The 18,347-nt window shown below is 42.2% G+C and overlaps 1 protein-coding gene across 5 annotated transcripts in view; it reads left to right on the top strand.

The window, feature by feature from the left end:
• Positions 1 to 18,347, top strand: part of KCNAB1 (potassium voltage-gated channel subfamily A regulatory beta subunit 1) — a 417,300-nt gene that overhangs the window by 386,648 nt on the left and 12,305 nt on the right. For all 5 annotated transcript variants that reach the window (XM_082459591.1, XM_082459589.1, XM_082459590.1 and 2 more), the window contains exons 9-12: positions 9,015 to 9,100; positions 9,761 to 9,881; positions 10,973 to 11,067; positions 18,174 to 18,294. In XM_082459591.1, coding sequence (XP_082315717.1) covers positions 9,015 to 9,100; positions 9,761 to 9,881; positions 10,973 to 11,067; positions 18,174 to 18,294 — 423 coding nt within the window. The remainder of the gene's footprint in view (positions 1 to 9,014; positions 9,101 to 9,760; positions 9,882 to 10,972; positions 11,068 to 18,173; positions 18,295 to 18,347) is intronic.

The following is an 18,347-nucleotide window of genomic DNA, read 5'->3' on the forward strand; positions in this document are numbered from 1 at the left end:
TACGAGGGGCCGGGAGGTCTCTGTGGACCAATGTCCTGAACTCGGCTCTCCCACCGCAGAGGCTCAGGCCTGACACCCAGCCCGAGCACCAAGACCCTATTAGCCACGTGGCCAGGTACGTGGGGAGTTTCTTGCCTTTTGGGAAGTCTGAGGTCTTCTGCCAGCATTCATAGGTGTTCTGTAGGAGTTGTTCCACATGTAGATGTATTTTTGATATATTTGTTGGGAGGAAGGTGATCTCCACATCTTACTCCTCCGCCATCTTGAAGGTCCTCTCTCCAAACTCCGGAATTCCACACTCCAGAGGCCCTCCTTTCAACGTGCTGCCTCTCCGCTTCTGCCTAAATGACGAATCTTTATTTACTTTGCCAGTCTGTTCTGACAGCATGTTACAAGTGGAGTGGGTACTGAGGGGTGTAGCTGGACCCCCAAAATCCCAGCATTCCCTTTGGGACTCCACCAACATGGCGGCACCCATGTTGCAGTCCTTTACCTCAGGCAGGTGGTTTGGTGCCCCAGGTCCTTCAGGAGTCTTGCCCCTGTGGCTGCGTGAGGCCCACTCTCAAGAGGTGCAATTTTATGATCCATATTCTACATTATTTCTTGGAGTGTCAGCAGGTGAGAAGCTGGAAAGCCTTGATATAGTAATAAGAGGATTACAGAGAAATAATGAGGATAGAGAAGTACTGAGAGGTAAGAAAGCTATGTCATTGCCTGAAACAAGTCACTTGTCCATTCTTATCTAAATGCAAAATGAACATTTGCTCTCTTGCCAGGATTAAAGAGCACATGTCTGGTGCAGGAAGAAATGATATTAAAAGTATACAGCATCATGTAGCCTCCCCCTCTGTAGTGGGGAGCTGAACAAGGAATGAGCAGAATCCCCAGGACAGCCTGTGTTTGCCTGTTGGAAAAAAAAGCACAGCAATCAGATCCTACTGCAGGGAGCTGTCCTTATTTGCAAGTTCCGCAAATGGGATTTTTAGGTTCTGGAGTTTTATTCAGTTTGAGACAAGGTGAAAGATGGAGGGGGAGGGTGGCATCACAGGGGAAGGTAGGAAAATGTCACAGAACTCAAACAAGTCCAAATAAATTGTCTCTCAACCCTCACCCTCCACCCACTGATTCTTTTAAGGTAGGGATTGAGCTAAAGACGGCCAAACCTTTTTTTTTTTTTTTTTTAAGTAAGCGGTACCTTATTTTTATTTTATTTATTTATTTATTTATTTATTTTTGGCTGTGTTGGGTCTTCGTTTCTGTGCGAGGGCTTTCTCTAGTTGTGGCAAGCAGGGGCCACTCTTCATCGCGGTGCGCGGGCCTCTCACTATCGCGGCCTCTCTTGTTGCAGAGCACAGGCTCCAGACGCACAGGCTCAGTAGTTGTGGCTCACGGGCCTAGTTGCTCCGCGGCATGTGGGATCTTCCCAGACCAGGGCTCGAACCCGTGTCCCCTGCATTGGCAGGCAGATTCTCAACCACTGCACCACCAGGGAAGCCCCCAGCCAAACCTTTTTTAACCAGTCCTACACAGGTGGCCTAGTACCTCACTTCGGAACTTAGGGGTACTTACCAACTACTGCTTTTTTTCAGGACCTTTGGTCTTTAGGTAAAAGTGAGGCTAAAAATGTCCCACTTCAATAACCTTTTCTATGTTTCAGAAAAAGTTTTGGAAATCACATCTGGGCAATTTCAAAGGCTCAGTTCAAACTGTCGGGGTCAGGTATAACCAGTGTGTCAGAGCAGAGAGGCTGAGGACCCGGTGCCCTTAGAGAGGGTGTTCTGGGAAGCTTCAGGGTGAGGACGGTGTATTGTCCTTGGAGACACACAGCTCTATTCTGGGGTGAGAATTTGGAACAAGGTTTAATTTCTCCAGATAGGAGAGGTTTTACTGACTTGGCTTGGTGTGTGTAATCCTTTCTAGTCTCTTGAATCTGGTCTGTTCTGATAGAGAATCATTTTGGCCATTGCCCTGATCCAGAAAGCTTATTCCTAGCAAACTATCTTGTGAAGACCACTCTGTTTCTAAGCTTCAGCAGGTCACACACAGACTCAAACCCTTTTTTTGGTTCTTTTTTCGGTTCTTTTTTCAAAGCATCATCAGATTTGAGGTCTTTCTTCAAGGAAGCAAAAAGATAGCTCACATTTCCCAAGTCATTCGTATACATCATGAACTATAAGTCATCGGCGTATGAAATGCAAAGGGATGGATAGACCCACACACAAGGCATCGTACATTCACAGATACACAATGAGGTCAATTAAGTAAATGCCCTGTTATTTTTTTTGTCCCCAATCCACCTTCTTCCACAGTGTACTATGCACAAAGCCTTCCAGAATGACCACTTCTAGCTTCAAAGCTAGAAGTGGCCTTACCGACTATCTGCTGAGAAGCTGCCCAAGTGACTACCTTTTTGAGTCTCAGGTTCCTCATCAATAAAATAAGGATTAAGATATTACCCACCTAAACAGTTATCATAAAGATTACCTATATGCTCAATTAATATCAGTCTGTTCATTTGTGTTGAAGAAACTGAGATTCAGCAAGGTTGAAGAACATGTCCAAGTTCTTGGACAGTGATGGGACAAAACCAGAGTCTCCAGTGTGGTCTGGAAGGCAAATGGAGCCAGGCTGTCTTCAGACAGTCGGCAAACCTTTAAGGGTAAACGTGGCATGACTCCATTTATGGTTATGAGTTTCCATTCCAGTGAGAAAAGGTGGTCCTCTATCTCCAGATGGAGGAGCACTGAGAGAGGATTCTCCACAGCCAAGATGGTAAATGACTGATGAATATCCAAGCGGACTCCTCTGAGCCACAAAGAGGCACGATTATAAACCACCACCACCACAAGCTTCCGAAGTTAAAGTAAATAAACAGCTGAAGTTAGATAAATAACAAACAAACAGCTGGTCTGGAGTAAAAATTGTGCCCGTGTCTAGACCTGTTTTTATTAGTGTTTACGACTCCTCTGTTGAAACCAAGTCTCTGCATTCTACCAGTGCCCCAGCCTCCACGTGGCCCCTCCCCATAAAAAAGATCAACCATTTTTGGCCTTTAAAAATGGAAATTGCGTTTAGTTAAACCTAATATTTGTGAATTAACCTATAACATGTTACTGTTTTAAAGTGGTGCTTTGCTGTATTAGGGAATCTTTCTTTTTCTTTTTTAAATTATGAAAGTATGATAACACATTTACAGGGGACTTGAAAAATATAGAACAAGTTACATACAGTTCCACTACATATTACAATTATTATTTTGTGTATTTACTCTCAGCATTGTGTAAGCATATCTGAAATATTTATAATTGTTAACAATATCCAAGCTTTTAATTATTCCTTAAAACAATGAACTCCTAGCCTGTTTCCTTATCTAGAGTAAGAGGAAACTACACTGAATTATCTCTAAGGTTTCTTTTGTTTTCATCATTTTGTGTCCATATGGCCAGATTAACTTGAGTACATTTGATCTGATAAAAACACTAATTTCTGCATATTTGTATCTTTAGTCCCTATGATTTATTGTTCATGCAGTATAACCACTTGCGTACAACTCTCAAAGTTCTAGGGAACATTTCACGTGAAAAAGCTTAATGTGAGCAGCCATTTCTTTGCATGAGGGCCAATTGAAAAAATAAACATGTTTATCAACAAATTCCTTTCACTCAAAATAAATAGTTTTATTAAGTCCTTTCACATAAAATACATATTTTTAAACAGAGATGACCTATGTTACTGAAAAGAATATCAACTTTTTTTTTTTTTTTTTTTTTTTGGTAACTAAAATGTTAGAATCTGAGCTTATTTGAGAAGAAACAACCAGGGCCACATCCTGCTTACTTGTTACTCTGTGTTACTCTTTCAGATTCACAATTTGGTCTACACATATCATCTCATGTCAAGCTTTGAAAGAATTACACAGGATCAATACAGACTCACTTTACAGATGGGAAATTGGGATACTCAGAGAAACAAAGTTGACTTGCAGCTTTTATAGAGGCCAGCTTTCTGACAAGAGTCCAGGGAATAAGAGAGAGTGCTGCCTGTGGCCTGTGGGTTATATAATAATGATGATTTCAGCCTGGATAGGAGTGCACAGGAAGGATTTAACCAAGTTTTCCCATAGTTCAGAAGTGTTTCTCAAACACTGAGATTTGAGAGCTAACGAACATAATACAAAGGCCCAGGCTCATTGAAGTAGACTAGAACTTGGACCTCTGCATTTTCTTCAAATTCCTCTAATTCATACTAAAGTGTGTATGTGCTTGTGTGTGTGTGTACATGCATGTCACAGTGACTGTTTGCATATGTACTAAAGCAAATAAAGGTTAAAGTATAGCATGAAGCACTAAGATTAGATGACAGAGCGGAAGAGGAAATGTGGGAGGAAGTTGATACTCACTGACATGGCTTACTTGGGGATGGTATAAAGCAGTGGTTCTCAACCTTTAGTCTGTACTAAAATTGCTGGGAGAGCTGCTTAAAACACAGAATGCTGGGCCCTACCCACGTCCGGAATTTGTAATTCAGTACATCTTGGGTAAGACCCTAGGATATGCATTTCTACCAGGTTCCTGTTGGTGGTCCAGGGGCCACACTTCAGGACCAGCCGTGTAGACAAGCACAGCGGCCCTGAACCCTGGCTGCACACTGGAATCATCTGGGATGAGACTGATGCCCAGCCTCACCCCAGAGATTCTGATATAATAGAACTTCCGTGGAGTCTGGATAGTGTAGTTTTCAAAGCTCCCCAGGTGTTTTAATGTGCAGTCAGGGTTGAGAACCACTGGTGCCAAGGCTTCCTGGAAAAGCGGGGGAGTCTGGCCTCCAGGAGCCACATTCAGTCCTGAGTTGCCGGATTTAATCAGTTTGTTTGTCTGCATGTCCTTTCCCAGGGGCAGGTGAAAGCAATGCACTAAATGATCTTCCTAATGGCCTTTTCCCCACTCAGTATCGAGGCTCTGACTAGGATGCTTTAAAGACGCATTTCCGTGATGTACGAGTATAAAACAAGCAGACTCAGTTGATTTTTTTCTTAACAATGCTGCCCTCTAGTGTCCTCTTGGTAGAATTATGTTAAAAACCCAGCTTAGCTATCAGTAGTTATTTCCTGTTATGTTAGATAGCTAAACAACTTGGGGGATTTTTCTCTGACATTAAAAAAAAAAAAAAAAGAAATGGGAATTCCCTGGCTGTCCAGTGGTTAGGACTCCGCGCTTTCACTGCAGGGGGCACAGGTTCAATCCCTGGTCGGGGAACTAAGACTCCGCATGCCCGTGTGGGGAAAAAAAAAAAAATTTTGAATATGCATTAAATTCAGTTTTACTTTGTGGCAACGTGAATCTCTAACTGTGGCCTCTACATTCTCTGCATTCCTCCCTGCATTCTGTGCTGCAGCCTCCTCCTCCCAGACTCCTTTCTGCATTCCACCAGCCCTTTCCTGCAGAGTCAGTAGCCAAACAAATCACGGAGCAAAGAAATTACCCTCAACTAAAGTACCTGGGGCATAAGGGCATCTTGCATAGGCTCTTCCACGCTCAGAACTGTTCCTTCTCACCTTTTCCTCACTTCCCACCTCTTTTTCACTTGATTGATAGTTTATTGAGAATTGAATTCATCAAACAGGGGCTCCTCTGTCTTCCTATGATGAGTTCTCCAAACCTCCTGAGGTCCCACCATCTTGCCAGAAGGGTCCTTCCCACCCCCAGGAGTGTTGTTCTCCTCCATCTCCCTGTGTCAAGTCTCTCCCCCTCCATACTCCCCAACCCCCTAGCCCACATCCTCAGTAACTCCCCTATCTAGATCACTCCCAGTGGCACACAGGCTTACTCTTACATCTTCCAATTTTAAAATAAAACTCTCCTTTGACTCTGAGTACCCCTTCAGCTGCTGCCCTCTTTCTCTGCTCCATTCATTTCCTAACTTGAGTCTACCCAGGTTGTCTCTAACACCTTCCCTTCCCCACGCCCATTCTACCATTGGCTCCAGCCTGGCCTTGGTCCCAACGCACCACAGACACTGACAGCACTCTTTTCATGGTCTGCAGTGACCTCCCTGTCACACAGCCAAATCCTTTGGACGCTGTTTTGTGCCCTTCTGACTCGAATGCTCGTGTGTTCCAGTCCTCGGGCACAGCTCCTTCTGCAAGCACTCCCTGTTCTTGATTCTGAACTGTCCCCCCATCTGGCTTCCTTCCTGCCCCTCTGGCTGCAGTGACCTCTCCCCGACTCCTGCTCTGGCTCTTAGAACCTCTACTCTTTTCTCTGGGCAGACTTCCCTTTAATAGAGTCATCCACTTCCATGGATTTAAATACAGTTAAAGATTGGTAATTAATAAATAGCTCGCTTCCAGCCCAGGTTGTTCACCGTGTCATTATCCAGTTATCTCTACTCGACATCTCCCCTCAGTCTCTCACAGTCATCCCCATTTTTGGCATGTCCAAGGAGAGACCCTGGCTCTTCCTCCCAAGCCTGTTCCTCGCTCAGTCTCCTGCATCTTGGTGAGTGACCAGTTATCTGGGAGATCGCCTTGATTCTTCCTCGTCCTCACTTGCCACGTTCACGTCACTCTGCCAGTCTAGGGGATACTACCCCCCAAACAGATTTTGATCCATTCATGCCTCTGTCTTTGCTACCACCTCCCGATTCCAAGCCCCCTCAATTCCTGCCTGGAGTACTACAATACCTTCCTAAAGATCTTCCTGCTTCCTCCAGCCCCCCTCCCCCCGCCACAGCACGGTCAGATAGTGTTCTGAAATGTTCACTGCATCGTCATTTCCTTACCTAAAAATGTTAGTGACTTCCCATCAAGCCCTGAATAACAGACAAATAACACGGTTTGCCCTCTGCCAACTTCATCTTGTAGCCCTGTCCTCCTTCCTGACTCAGCTTCCATGGCTTCCTGATTGCGGGAACTCACCAAGCTCTGTCCAGCCTCAGGGCCTTTGCACATGCTGCTCCAGTGGCCTAGAATCCTCTTCCACTGTTCTTCACCTGACTGGTCCCTATTTACTTTTTATGCCTAAACATTACTCCTCAGGGAGACCTTCCTTGACCAACTAAAATCGGTCTTCCCTCTTATTCCCTATCTCAGCCCCCTATTGGTTTTCTTCATAACATGTCACATTTTGTAATTACCTACTTGTTTACATCTCCATGTTCCCCACTCAATTCAAAACTCAAGGAGCTTTGTATCTGTTTTACTCACAGATGAACCCAGTGCCTGGCAAATATTAAGCTCTTAATACGTGTGTGTGAAATAAGGGAATGAAGGTACAGGAGGAGTACCACCTCCACTCCACCTTACCTGCTCTTGCCAAGGCCTCAGTAACTGCCGCATGGCCAAGCCACTGGCCAGTCCTGTGCTCATCTTACGTGATTACAGAATGGAGACAGGGGAGGCTCTCGGGCTCATTTTATTCTGTTAACCTCCTCAGTGTTTACCAACGTGTTTGATTTGCCACAATATCCCCAACCCCCAGCGTAGCAGACGCCTCATAAATCCTGTTGACTGGATGAACATCTCAGCTCTGGATGAAACAGGATGTGAAAGGAAAGGGAACTAGCACAACGATGGAGATCTCCAAAGAGAGAATACTTTGGGGCAGAGATTTAAATAATGGCTTTAGACTTCCAGAAATTTTAGCACAGGTGCTCATTTCCATTTGTATAATAAAAGGAAAGAAAATGTTTCATAGAACTTTTTGTATCTCATTTGCTTTATAAAGGGAGAGCTATCTTCATAGATTTAGTTGCTGAGTAATAAACTGATATTTAGGAGTCTTTCTCCAAGAAAGAAAAATATTTTCCTTATAAGCCAAGTTCTACCTCTGTTGGGACTCTGGTGAGTAAGAGCATTCCCACCTTCCAAACAAAGAAACCAAGGGCAATTTTAAATGGTTTACGTAAGCCAAACAAGCAAGCAAGCTAAGACCCTAACCCTCGCTGTCTCGTTCCAAATCCTGTCCCTGATCAATTAAGACAGTGCTTGCTGGTGAGAAATAAAATAAGAACACATCTACTCAACTTGAGTTTGAGAAAGAATTTGATTCTTCTGAAGGACACGTAACCTACCAGATATTAGTGGGGCAAGAAAAGCCCGTGGCCTGCAACCCCTTGAAAATGTCAAATGACCTAGCATCCTGGGTATTTGGCTGACCTGCTTTGTAGAAGAAATCCAACCGTGTCTGTGACTTTTCACTCAATTGAACTTGAGGTTCTCCATGCTCCCTGGTTCTGCATCACATCGGCTGGTGCCAAGAAGATTAGCTCAGCTCCACCCCTCTGGGAAGGGGTTCATTTTCCTGTTTAGGAAATATGATGTCAAGCTGAAAGAGGCTGATGAGCAAGCGGGGCGGGGCCACACGCAGGCCCCGGTAAAATGCATGACATGGGTGTCTTAGAATGAACTTTGGTCCAAAGTGGTCAAGGACAGAGTATGCCAGTGCGGGCTGGGAGCCACTGTGGCTTTGGCTGTTTGTTCAGCATTTAATATGTTTATCTTTCTGCCAAACACATTGTTGTTGAGTCATCTCTATTAAACAGCCACCCTGAGTGAGGCTTAGCTCTTCAGATCCCACACACAGAGGCAGGCCTTCTATCCCCAATGACCCTCCATTCTACAAAGTCAAAACAAATGCTTTCTCTCACTTCTCACTTTAGTGAGCCCTTAAGGTCCCCGCGTTCTGAAAGAGGTGAATCATGTGTTCTTTTATCCAGCCAGGAACCCTGAAGCGATAAAAGTAAAGGAAGAACTTAAAGTGGTCGCTCTGTTTTTAATATCATTTCATGTTGTTGCTGCAATCTGAAAATGGAATGTCAGTTTACCCAAAAGTACCAACCACCTCCAAACTATCAATATTTTATGTTAGACTATTATGTTATCACCAGTGTCAAAGTAATTATATTAATCCAACAAATAATTGCATTAAATATCTAAGCTTTGGGCAGGAAAAGAAAAAAAAAGACTATATAACTTTGAAAAGTATATGTAGTGCTAACTATTTGGCTTTCCATAGAAATCGTTCGAGCCATGACACATGTGATAAACCAAGGAATGGCAATGTACTGGGGAACCTCCCGCTGGAGTGCCATGGAGATCATGGTAATTTCACTTCTATTTTTAAATGGCCATTGAGTACCTATTATTGTTTGTTAGATATCATGTGTAAGTTGTAAGATCTTTTGCAAACTTTCTTCACAATCACAATGGCACTAGAATTCTATGATCAATTCCATCAGTAATAGAGATGGATATGGGGGGCTGGATCCCTTCAGCTCAGAATACAACAGGGAGGGTGCAGGTATCTAACAGGAATTGTGCTTTAGCATGTTCTCTGGTAGTAAGAGAGTGAATTTCTCAGCTAACGAGACATATGAACACAATATTCCAGGTTTTTTTTAATGTATTAAATAATGGTACTGTTTATAACATGCTAATTACAGATCATTTTTATATTATATATTAAGTTTTATTTCTTTAGGAACCTAGAAATAGTCAAACTACGTTTTCTTTGTAATAGTCCATAATTCATACTTTGACTAATTTTCCCTGGACCTTACTCATTCCAAAACCTCTCAAAGAATAATAAGGATTTCCTGCATTGGTATTTCTTAGTGAAATTGATGGTCATAACTTTGCTTACTATTTGGCAATCTACATTTTTCTTGGTTTGTATTGATTTCACCAAAATGAAATTTTTTCATGCATACAGCCTTATTTCTCATCAGCTATAAATTCAGTTGCACTTTTATTTCTCCTTAGGAAGCCTACTCTGTAGCAAGACAATTCAACATGATCCCACCAGTCTGTGAACAAGCTGAGTACCATCTTTTCCAGAGAGAGAAAGTGGAGGTTCAGTTACCAGAGCTCTACCATAAAATAGGTAATCTTCACAATCAAATTTACTGATTATTCTTAACAACAGGATGATCAGTGATCCAGAAAAAAAAATGTTACTGAAATGCTTTCCTAACTGTTCCTAATTAACCTAGGGGTTGTCAGCACTATGCATTCCAGAGACTGGAAGAATCAAAAGTGCCTGTATGTAACCTCCAGAGTATCACTCATGAAAGCCAAGCAGAGCTGTAAATTGTGACTGGTGTACAAGCTGTACTCAGTAGGTGTTCAAAAAATGCATATAGAATGAAGGGAAGAAACAAAGAATAAACGTGTTTTTCATAGGGTAGTTGCTCTAGCCAAGAATGCATCTCTGAGTGGATTATGACTGCCTTTCCTAAAAATTATGGATTTATACATCTATATCTCCTACTTTGCCTAGAGCTGAGTCAGAATGGGAATTCAAGAACGGCTGACAAGCCAGGGACACATGTTTTTGTAGGTAGACATAATGACAAAGAGAGGGAAAAAATATATACACAACATGTACACGAGAATTTTGGACATCAGAAAAACTTAAGTAAGCCACATTTTCAGACGTACTTATTAAAACAGCTTCCAGAGATAATTTTCTTCATAAGAAACGGGGGTTTACACGAGTGGGAAAATGCTGGGTAAGAAAAAAAGGATAAAAAAGTTCAACAACAGCAGTAACAATGGTGGTTATTGCTATCACTGCGTGTTCACTGTGCAGGGGGCATTGTGCTCCTGCTTTGCACCAGGCGCTATTAAGGCACTGAGTGAACAAGCGAAGAGCTGGATTTCTGTGCAAGCAAAAGTGTTTATCTCTGAGTGTAAAAAGAAACATAAATTTTGGTCATCCGAAAACTATGGATAAGCCACATTTTCAGGCTTGATTATATGGCCTGTTCCCCATAACCAACAGTGCACGTTTGATAGGTTTATAAACATGAAGCACGATTTGTAGATGCCTAAAGTGTAATGGAAAGATTTATGCTGATATTAGCTCATGTATCTGGCCAGTTTTCCCCACAACTAACCAAGTCCTTTCTAAACACCCCGACACTTTTGATCCCAGTTTGCAGAAGTAACTTTTTAAGGTTTTTTCTTCTGTAGGTGTCGGAGCGATGACATGGTCTCCACTGGCCTGTGGCATCATCTCAGGAAAATATGGAAACGGGGTGCCTGAAAGCTCCAGGGCTTCACTGAAGGTATTTTCCTCCACCTCTAGGAAGGAGTCTGGGGATAGGAGCAAGGGAAAAAAGGAGATTGAACAGAACAGCTCTGCAGCAGCCTGTGGCTCCCTGGCTCAGGCCGAGTGTGGCCTTGGGCTGGCCCTGGCCGGCTCCCCAAGCCCTCTGGAGGTCTCTACTTCTGGTCAGCCATCAGTGCAGAAAGTCTCCTCCTCTGGGGACCGGGGGAGATGCCCAATGACCTGGTTGGATTTGTAGACTCGAATTCCTACACTTATTCTTATATTCAAGAAGGCATTTCATTCCTCCTTTGAAACTTAGGAAACATAAAATCCCTTTTCTATATAAGAGGATCTAATTTTACTTTTCTTGACAAAACAAAATTTAAGCCATAGAGGTTTAATCCACATGTGGCAAACAGGTTGTAGTTGAATAGGCTTGAGGTCGGTTGACGTTTTTTAATATGTGAGGATGGGGACTAAGGAGGGAGGGTTTGGGAAGCAGATACAGAACCAAGCCTCTGTCACAGGGGCTCAGGGCTGGCATTTGCAGAGATCAACTCTGGCTGTTCAGTCTTGCAGCTTAATTTCTTCTCTGAAGCATAAAGATATTTAAGATCATTGACATAAAGTTACCTCCATTCAGAAGATCTTGATGGTTAATTTACTGGAGAGTACTCCAAAATCTCTCCTTGTTAATAATAACATGTCTGTTTTTTAAAACTTGAGAGAATGTGTAATAACATTAGAATCACAAATTACTCTGTAATGCCTAGGGAGAGAACATAGGCATTTTCAAAATTCACACATGCCAAAGGCCCCAAAGAGGAAGCAGAAGTCTGACACAGCCTCTTGTCTCCATCAGCACAAAATCAGCACAAGGACAACTCAAGTTAAGCCCAAACCAGCAACCCTTTAATCAGTGTGGCTGGAACCACCGTGTGCTTCCCTAATCAGGACCTTCTCCAGACTCTAGGTCTATCACTTTTCTTTCTGCTGTACCAGTTGACCTATTAGCTTGTTTGTTCTCTAAGATAATACAGCATAAATATTTCCTAAAACATGGTGACATGGTCCTGCTTCTAGTTTTGCATTATTACACTAATTATCCTAGAATATTATATATGGTCTTGTTTCTGAAAAATGGAAGGTTTTGAATAAGTCAGCAAAGAAAAACGAAAAGCATCTTAGGAAAGAAGGGATAAAAGGTGGATGGCAAGAAAAGAGTGAAGAAAGAAAAGCATTGAAAATTGTGATTTTGCTGAACACCTACTATGTGCCAAGCACCGGGCTAAGTGTTTTTATTCATCTCCTTTTTTCCTCGCAAAGATAAATGGATACAGATGGCTTTTAGCCAGTTGTAGCCAAGCATGTTGTCTTACATTCTTTCAGAGACTTTCTGAAAAACTCAAAGTGCTTCCATATATACCAGGTGTTTGTTCCAGACTATCGTTATAAGAGGGTAAACCTTTTCCAGATGCAGAAACTGAGCACAAAGAGATTAGATAACAATCCAAGAGCATAAACTCATAATAAAAAAAGTTAATAGTAGGATCCAGGTCTCCTGGCTCTCAGTGCATCGCCCTAAAGGCATTTTTGTTTCCCTTCAAACTCAGGTTTTTAAAGGAGGAAGAAGTAGGTACTACACTGTATTTGGAGTATATGACTGGCTGATCTCCTTCACTGTTTGAGAAAAGCTTACAAACAGCTGAAAAGCTTTTAAAAATGCACTAACGAAAGGAGGAAAAAAAAAAAAAGGAGATGCAAAATATTTGAAGGTGACTAAGCCCAAAAGCAACCCCAAAAATATTTCTGTTGTTGACTTTTCAGCATCTATTGAAACATCCTTAGCAATAAATAAGGACTCTCAACAGGTGAAAGGCAGCCAGTCACAAAGCACGCTTCTTTAGAGCTCCGCAGACCCTCAAGGCTTCTTAATTCATCAGTCCAGGTGCTTTCTGGACTAATATATGCACACTTAGAGAAGCCACTTGAGTAGAGTAACTAAAGCAAAAAATACTGCTACTACTAATTATATACATATATATATATATTTCAACCTTAAGATTGAATGAGAATTCTAATAGTAAAAACATTTTTTAAAAAGTAAAGACCTAGGCAAATAGACAAATAAGATGGCAACTTTCACTTTCCCCCAAAATAGAATAAATGATTGGTATTTCACACTGGCTGTTTTAAGTTACACCAATAAAAGAAGGATGCTAATACTTTGTTTCTGCTATAAATATTGAACTAGATTTGAAGGATAAACTAACTGAGTGTGAAAAAACACCTATCTTTTAGAAAGTAGTACTGCCCAGGGGGTTTTCTGGGAGGCTGCATCTGGCCCACCACTGTTACAAAGACTTCTAAATCAGTGTCATCAGCACTGACTCACCGCTGAGCTGAACACCACTACTTCTTCGTGTCTATCAGACATCTCCACGTGGCTGTCCCATGGGCATCTGTCATGCCTAATGGAATCTGTCCTCACTCCCCAGAATCTACTCTTCCTTCTCATCTAACAATGCCTCCACCCATCCATCTGGTCATCCCAGTCAGAAGCCAAGGCATTATCTCAGGCTGCCTCTTCTCCTCCCTCAGTCTTATCCAGCGGGGCACCACCTCCTCCAGTCCACATCCTGACTCTCTGTGGCCCATTCCTTGTACCACCCTTGTTCAGATCTTCATCATTGCTTACTTGGTTTGCTGCATTAACTTCCCATCTGGACTCTCTGATTCCCCCCTCCCTTTTTCAGCTACCCACCAATTTTCTATTATCTATCTCAATTATGTAACCAATTATCTTTCTAAAAGATTAATCTGACTATATCATAACCCTGCTTAAAATCCTTTAATGACTTCCCAATCACTGATTATAGGACAAAACCTAAAACCCACAGAAAAAGCATTCAAGGAAATACTCTTGAACCCGTTTTTCATTCTTGTCTCTCCCCAAATCATGTTACTTCATTTTTCACCCAAATGCACTGTACTCTTTTTTGCCTCCCAAAAATGCCCTTCTTTACATCCTGCTGTGGAAGCTCTCCTCATCTCTAAAGACAAATCTTGGTTGTCTTCACTCTGTGAAACCTGTCCTCACTTTATAAAACTCCGTTTTTGGTACTTTCTTCTGTCATTCCATAAACACTTCTTACAGTCTTAGAATCCTCTGGCTACAAGCAATAGAATGCAATTCGACCTAATTTAATCAAAGAAGGGAACGCATAGACAGACACTCCCTGGGAAGGATGGAGTGGGATGGCCTCAGGGGTGACTCCATCCATAGATTTGCACATCGTCAGGACTCTCCATCTCCTCTATTTCTCCCTGCATGTGAGTGTCATTTTCTTCTACTATAAGTGGGTCTTCTCCACAAGGCCAGGAGCAGGAATGCTGGTGACTGCAGGCTTACATCCTTAAAGTCATGTAACCTGAGAGAAAAGAGACTTTTTCTTTATCAGCTTCAGTCCAGAGAAGACTGGCCAAGCTTGGGTCATGTGCCAACCTGTTAAACCAATGACAGTGGCCCAAAGGATAAGGTGCTGTGACCAGCTCACGTCATGCACCTATGGTGACCTATTTCCCATAAAGAGGCAGTACAAACAAGGCTTCTGAGGAAATCATTGAGGGGGCAATCCAACTAAAAACAACACTTCTCAAGTTACCAGACAATGATTTGTGAGTACCTATAGGACAGAAACTGAAACTCACGTGAACTCATCACAGAGCCTGGCACATGCTGGGTACTCAATAAATGGTTCTTGAATGAGTGCAGTGAGCCATTAACTGAGGATCAACGAAGTCTGATCAAGAGACCAGGTGAGCAGCTTTTAAATAGAAATTTAAATAGAAATGAAAAGTGCAATAAAATTTATGGACAGCTCTTCCCTACTGTTGGGAAGATACCTTATAGAAAAATCATAAAAATATGTACCCTTCTGTCAAAGGTAAACAGGAAACATGCAAACTTACGTAGATCAAAGTGGGTGGAGAGGGGCAGTCCAAGTACTCCAGGTGTTCACATTAAGAAACTAAGGATATTGCACATTATGGTACAATTTCAGAAGGAAATTTTTTAGCTCCAGCATTTTACCTAGAGATTTTCACCTCAGTAGTGAAGACTTTGCTGCTCTTTTGAGCCAAAGACTTCGATGTTTAGATAGAAATAGTCAATGATCTTGATTGCTAAATTATTCTAGACAAGGCCCAGTAATGAAATGTGACTGATTCTGTCCATGGCTTTATAGTTGCTGCCTGAGTTCTATCTAGCACTAACTAACAGGCAACTGGGGGATTTGGGGCTGATCTCACAGACTATTCCCACCCTGTTATGGCTACCTGTAATGTGGGTGTCACACAGATAATGGTCACAGCAATAGGAGATGGCAAAGAAACAGGCTTTAGGAAAATTTAAAGAATTTTGTGGCATGTATAAAAGTAATAGCCCACTAATCTGTGGAGAAAAGCTCATTCAATTGTTCCTTTGGCAAATATTTACTGAGTGTCTACTCAGTGCCGGGCCCTGTGCTGAGGGCTGAGGATACAGGGACAGTCTCAATGTAACTCAGGGACTTATTGGAGACAGACATGAGTCGGGGTGAATTATGAAACCATGTGGAATCCACAAGCACTGTGGAAGCACGCAGGGCTGCCAGCTGAGTTGTACTTCTTTAAGGAGGAAGTGTCTGTGCTCAATCTGAAAAATTGAAGAGATCTATCTTTACCCTGTGGAGCCCTGGTTTCTCAGATCCCTTCCTCACCACCATATTGGCTGAGCCCCTCCTCTGGGCCAACCACTGTGTCAAGACTGGAGATGTTGAGATGAACGAGAAGCCATCCCTGCCTTCCACTTACTTAGAAAGAACAATCAACATGTAATCAAACCACTGCAGGAATATGATTAAGCAAGTAGAATGGAAGATGAAATTTCATCTTCTGATTCGTGGATTACTGCCCACAGTCAACAAGTTGGGTTTATTATTGCATACAACCACACCCACCACCAACCTTCTTACCAAAAACACTGGTTCACTTCCATATTTAATTAATATTTTAGTTAAGCCTCATCTCCTCCCTATGCTAACATTTTCCCACTTGTAAAGCAGTTAAAGTTATGTATTTCCGAAACACATTTGTTTCCTTTGGTATGAGGAAAGCAGTAGAAATACTATGCATCTACTTTTTAAAAACCCTAACCTGCTTTTGTTTTCCAGTGATTAGAGTGAGATTTATGTTGAGGGTGGGAAGAAAGGTACTCAATAAATGAATGTTTAGTATTTGTTACTTTTAGAAATCTTCCTGAAGATTGATGAATCAGTCAGTCTTTATGTGTGTGGTATATGTTGAAACCTCAGGAACTCTCCTAGTTCTAATAAAAAGCAATTGTTCAAGAAGCATTTGGCTATTGGTTTTCAACTGTGGTTTTTTTTTTTTTCATTTGAATAACATTCAGAGATACTCGTCCTCTGAAAAATGTTATGAAACTAAAGTGAGGATCGGTGATGTTTTCCCCTTGAGGATAGCAGAAGTAAGTTCAGGGGCTCTCTGACGTGCCCAGCATGCTGCCAGGGAAGGCTGCTGGGCCCCCATCACAGTGCTCATTGCGCCTGACTGTCCACCTCATCACCTCTGGCGCCAGCCGTCATCTCTGGAGAGATGCTCAAGGCCACACTTCCTCCTGGAAGAAGCTAAGGTCTCCGGAGCCGAGACTGGGAAAACTCTTGGCCATGTCTCTAAGCAAACCTCATGTGAGGAGCCAGGCCATAAGCCTCTGAGATCTAGGAGGAGAACAGAACTGGGGCTGCTTGTTCTTTTTTCTTTTCATATCTGCAAAGTCATTCCAAAAATCATAATAAAACATAATGCGGTTTTCTTCTTTGGAAATACTGTCTTAGAATGATGAAAAATATACTTAAAAAAAAACAAAAGCCAGCAGCCCATTGAAATCATATGGGTGGAGATTTTGTGATGATTGCCCAGCTTTCCACTGCCTTTGGGAAGGTAAAGGTCTGTGGTGGTAATTATGTCACAAACGCATGCAATGGAGAAAGTCCACGTTGCCACACAGGGAGATGGTTTTTATTATTGTCACTACAACAGACTAACCGATTCTTACAAATATTCTTTTCCTTTGGGTGTTGCTGCATAGTGCTAGCTTTGTACGTAAGAGTCTATTGTTCCTTGTTTCATAGTAAGAGCAGAACCTTCTGAAAAATAGGGCATTGAGAAATTCTAAAATATTCTTTTCCTTATATGTAGGAAATCAGGCTCACTTCATAGTCTACATCAGGGTCAGTCTCTTCTCATAGGTTTTAAAGATGAGTTTCTCATTTACCTTTTTAAGTTCCCTTGCCTTTTTAAGTTTCAAACGTTATACAAAAGGTAATACACGTTTGGGAAAGTGTTTATCCACTTTAAAACTTGAAAATGGGACTTCTCTGGTGGTCCAGTGGTTAAGACTCTGCGCCTCCACTAAAGGGGGAACGGGTTCCATCCCTGGTCGGGGAAGTTCCAAATGCCTCGCGGTGTGACTTTAAAATGTACTCGGTACCTATCAATTACACCATTCACATCTGCTTCTAGGAAGGAGCAGAGAAAGCTAACAATAAAACACTATTATAAGAATACTGAAGAGACTAGGAGTAAATTGAAGGCAAGAGGGAGAAAGATAGTTACAGCAGGAAATGTAAGATAATGACTTCCTTTGAGAGAAAAGCTTGGCACCCAACTTTCTTGACAAAAAGGAAACATAATAGACCCTGGTGAAGTGTAAATGCCTTTTTTCCCCTACGTTCTAAGGGCTATTGCAATAAGAAACATCATGTCCAGATGGGATCTAATTGATTATATGTTAGGATTTTAACAACTTTTGTGCGTGTCGATGGATCTGAATGGTGAGTTTTAGTCAAAATCAATCTGTCTTGAACCAGTAAACAAGGAAGGAGACTGTGGGGAACATTTCCTTGCATGAAGACATAGGCATCCTTGTCACCATCAAACAGAAAGGTCAGAGCCAAGAAGATTCAGGAATTCACCACGAGGCTCTTATATTTTATTGAATTAACCATCTTTGCATCAAACCCTTACCAGACATTAATAGTTAAATGTTCTTCTTATCTCTAGTGCTACCAGTGGTTGAAGGAAAGGATTGTGAGTGAAGAAGGGAGAAAACAGCAAAACAAGCTGAAAGACCTTTCCCCGATTGCGGAGCGTCTGGGATGCACGCTACCTCAGCTAGCCGTGGGTGAGAAAGTCACTTGGGAGGGGAAGCCCTGCTGGATCACGGAAAATGAAATC

The sequence above is a fragment of the Balaenoptera physalus genome, assembly GCF_965194825.1.
Source record: "Balaenoptera physalus genome assembly, chromosome: 4".
In the NCBI taxonomy this organism is placed as follows: Eukaryota; Metazoa; Chordata; class Mammalia; order Artiodactyla; family Balaenopteridae; genus Balaenoptera; species Balaenoptera physalus.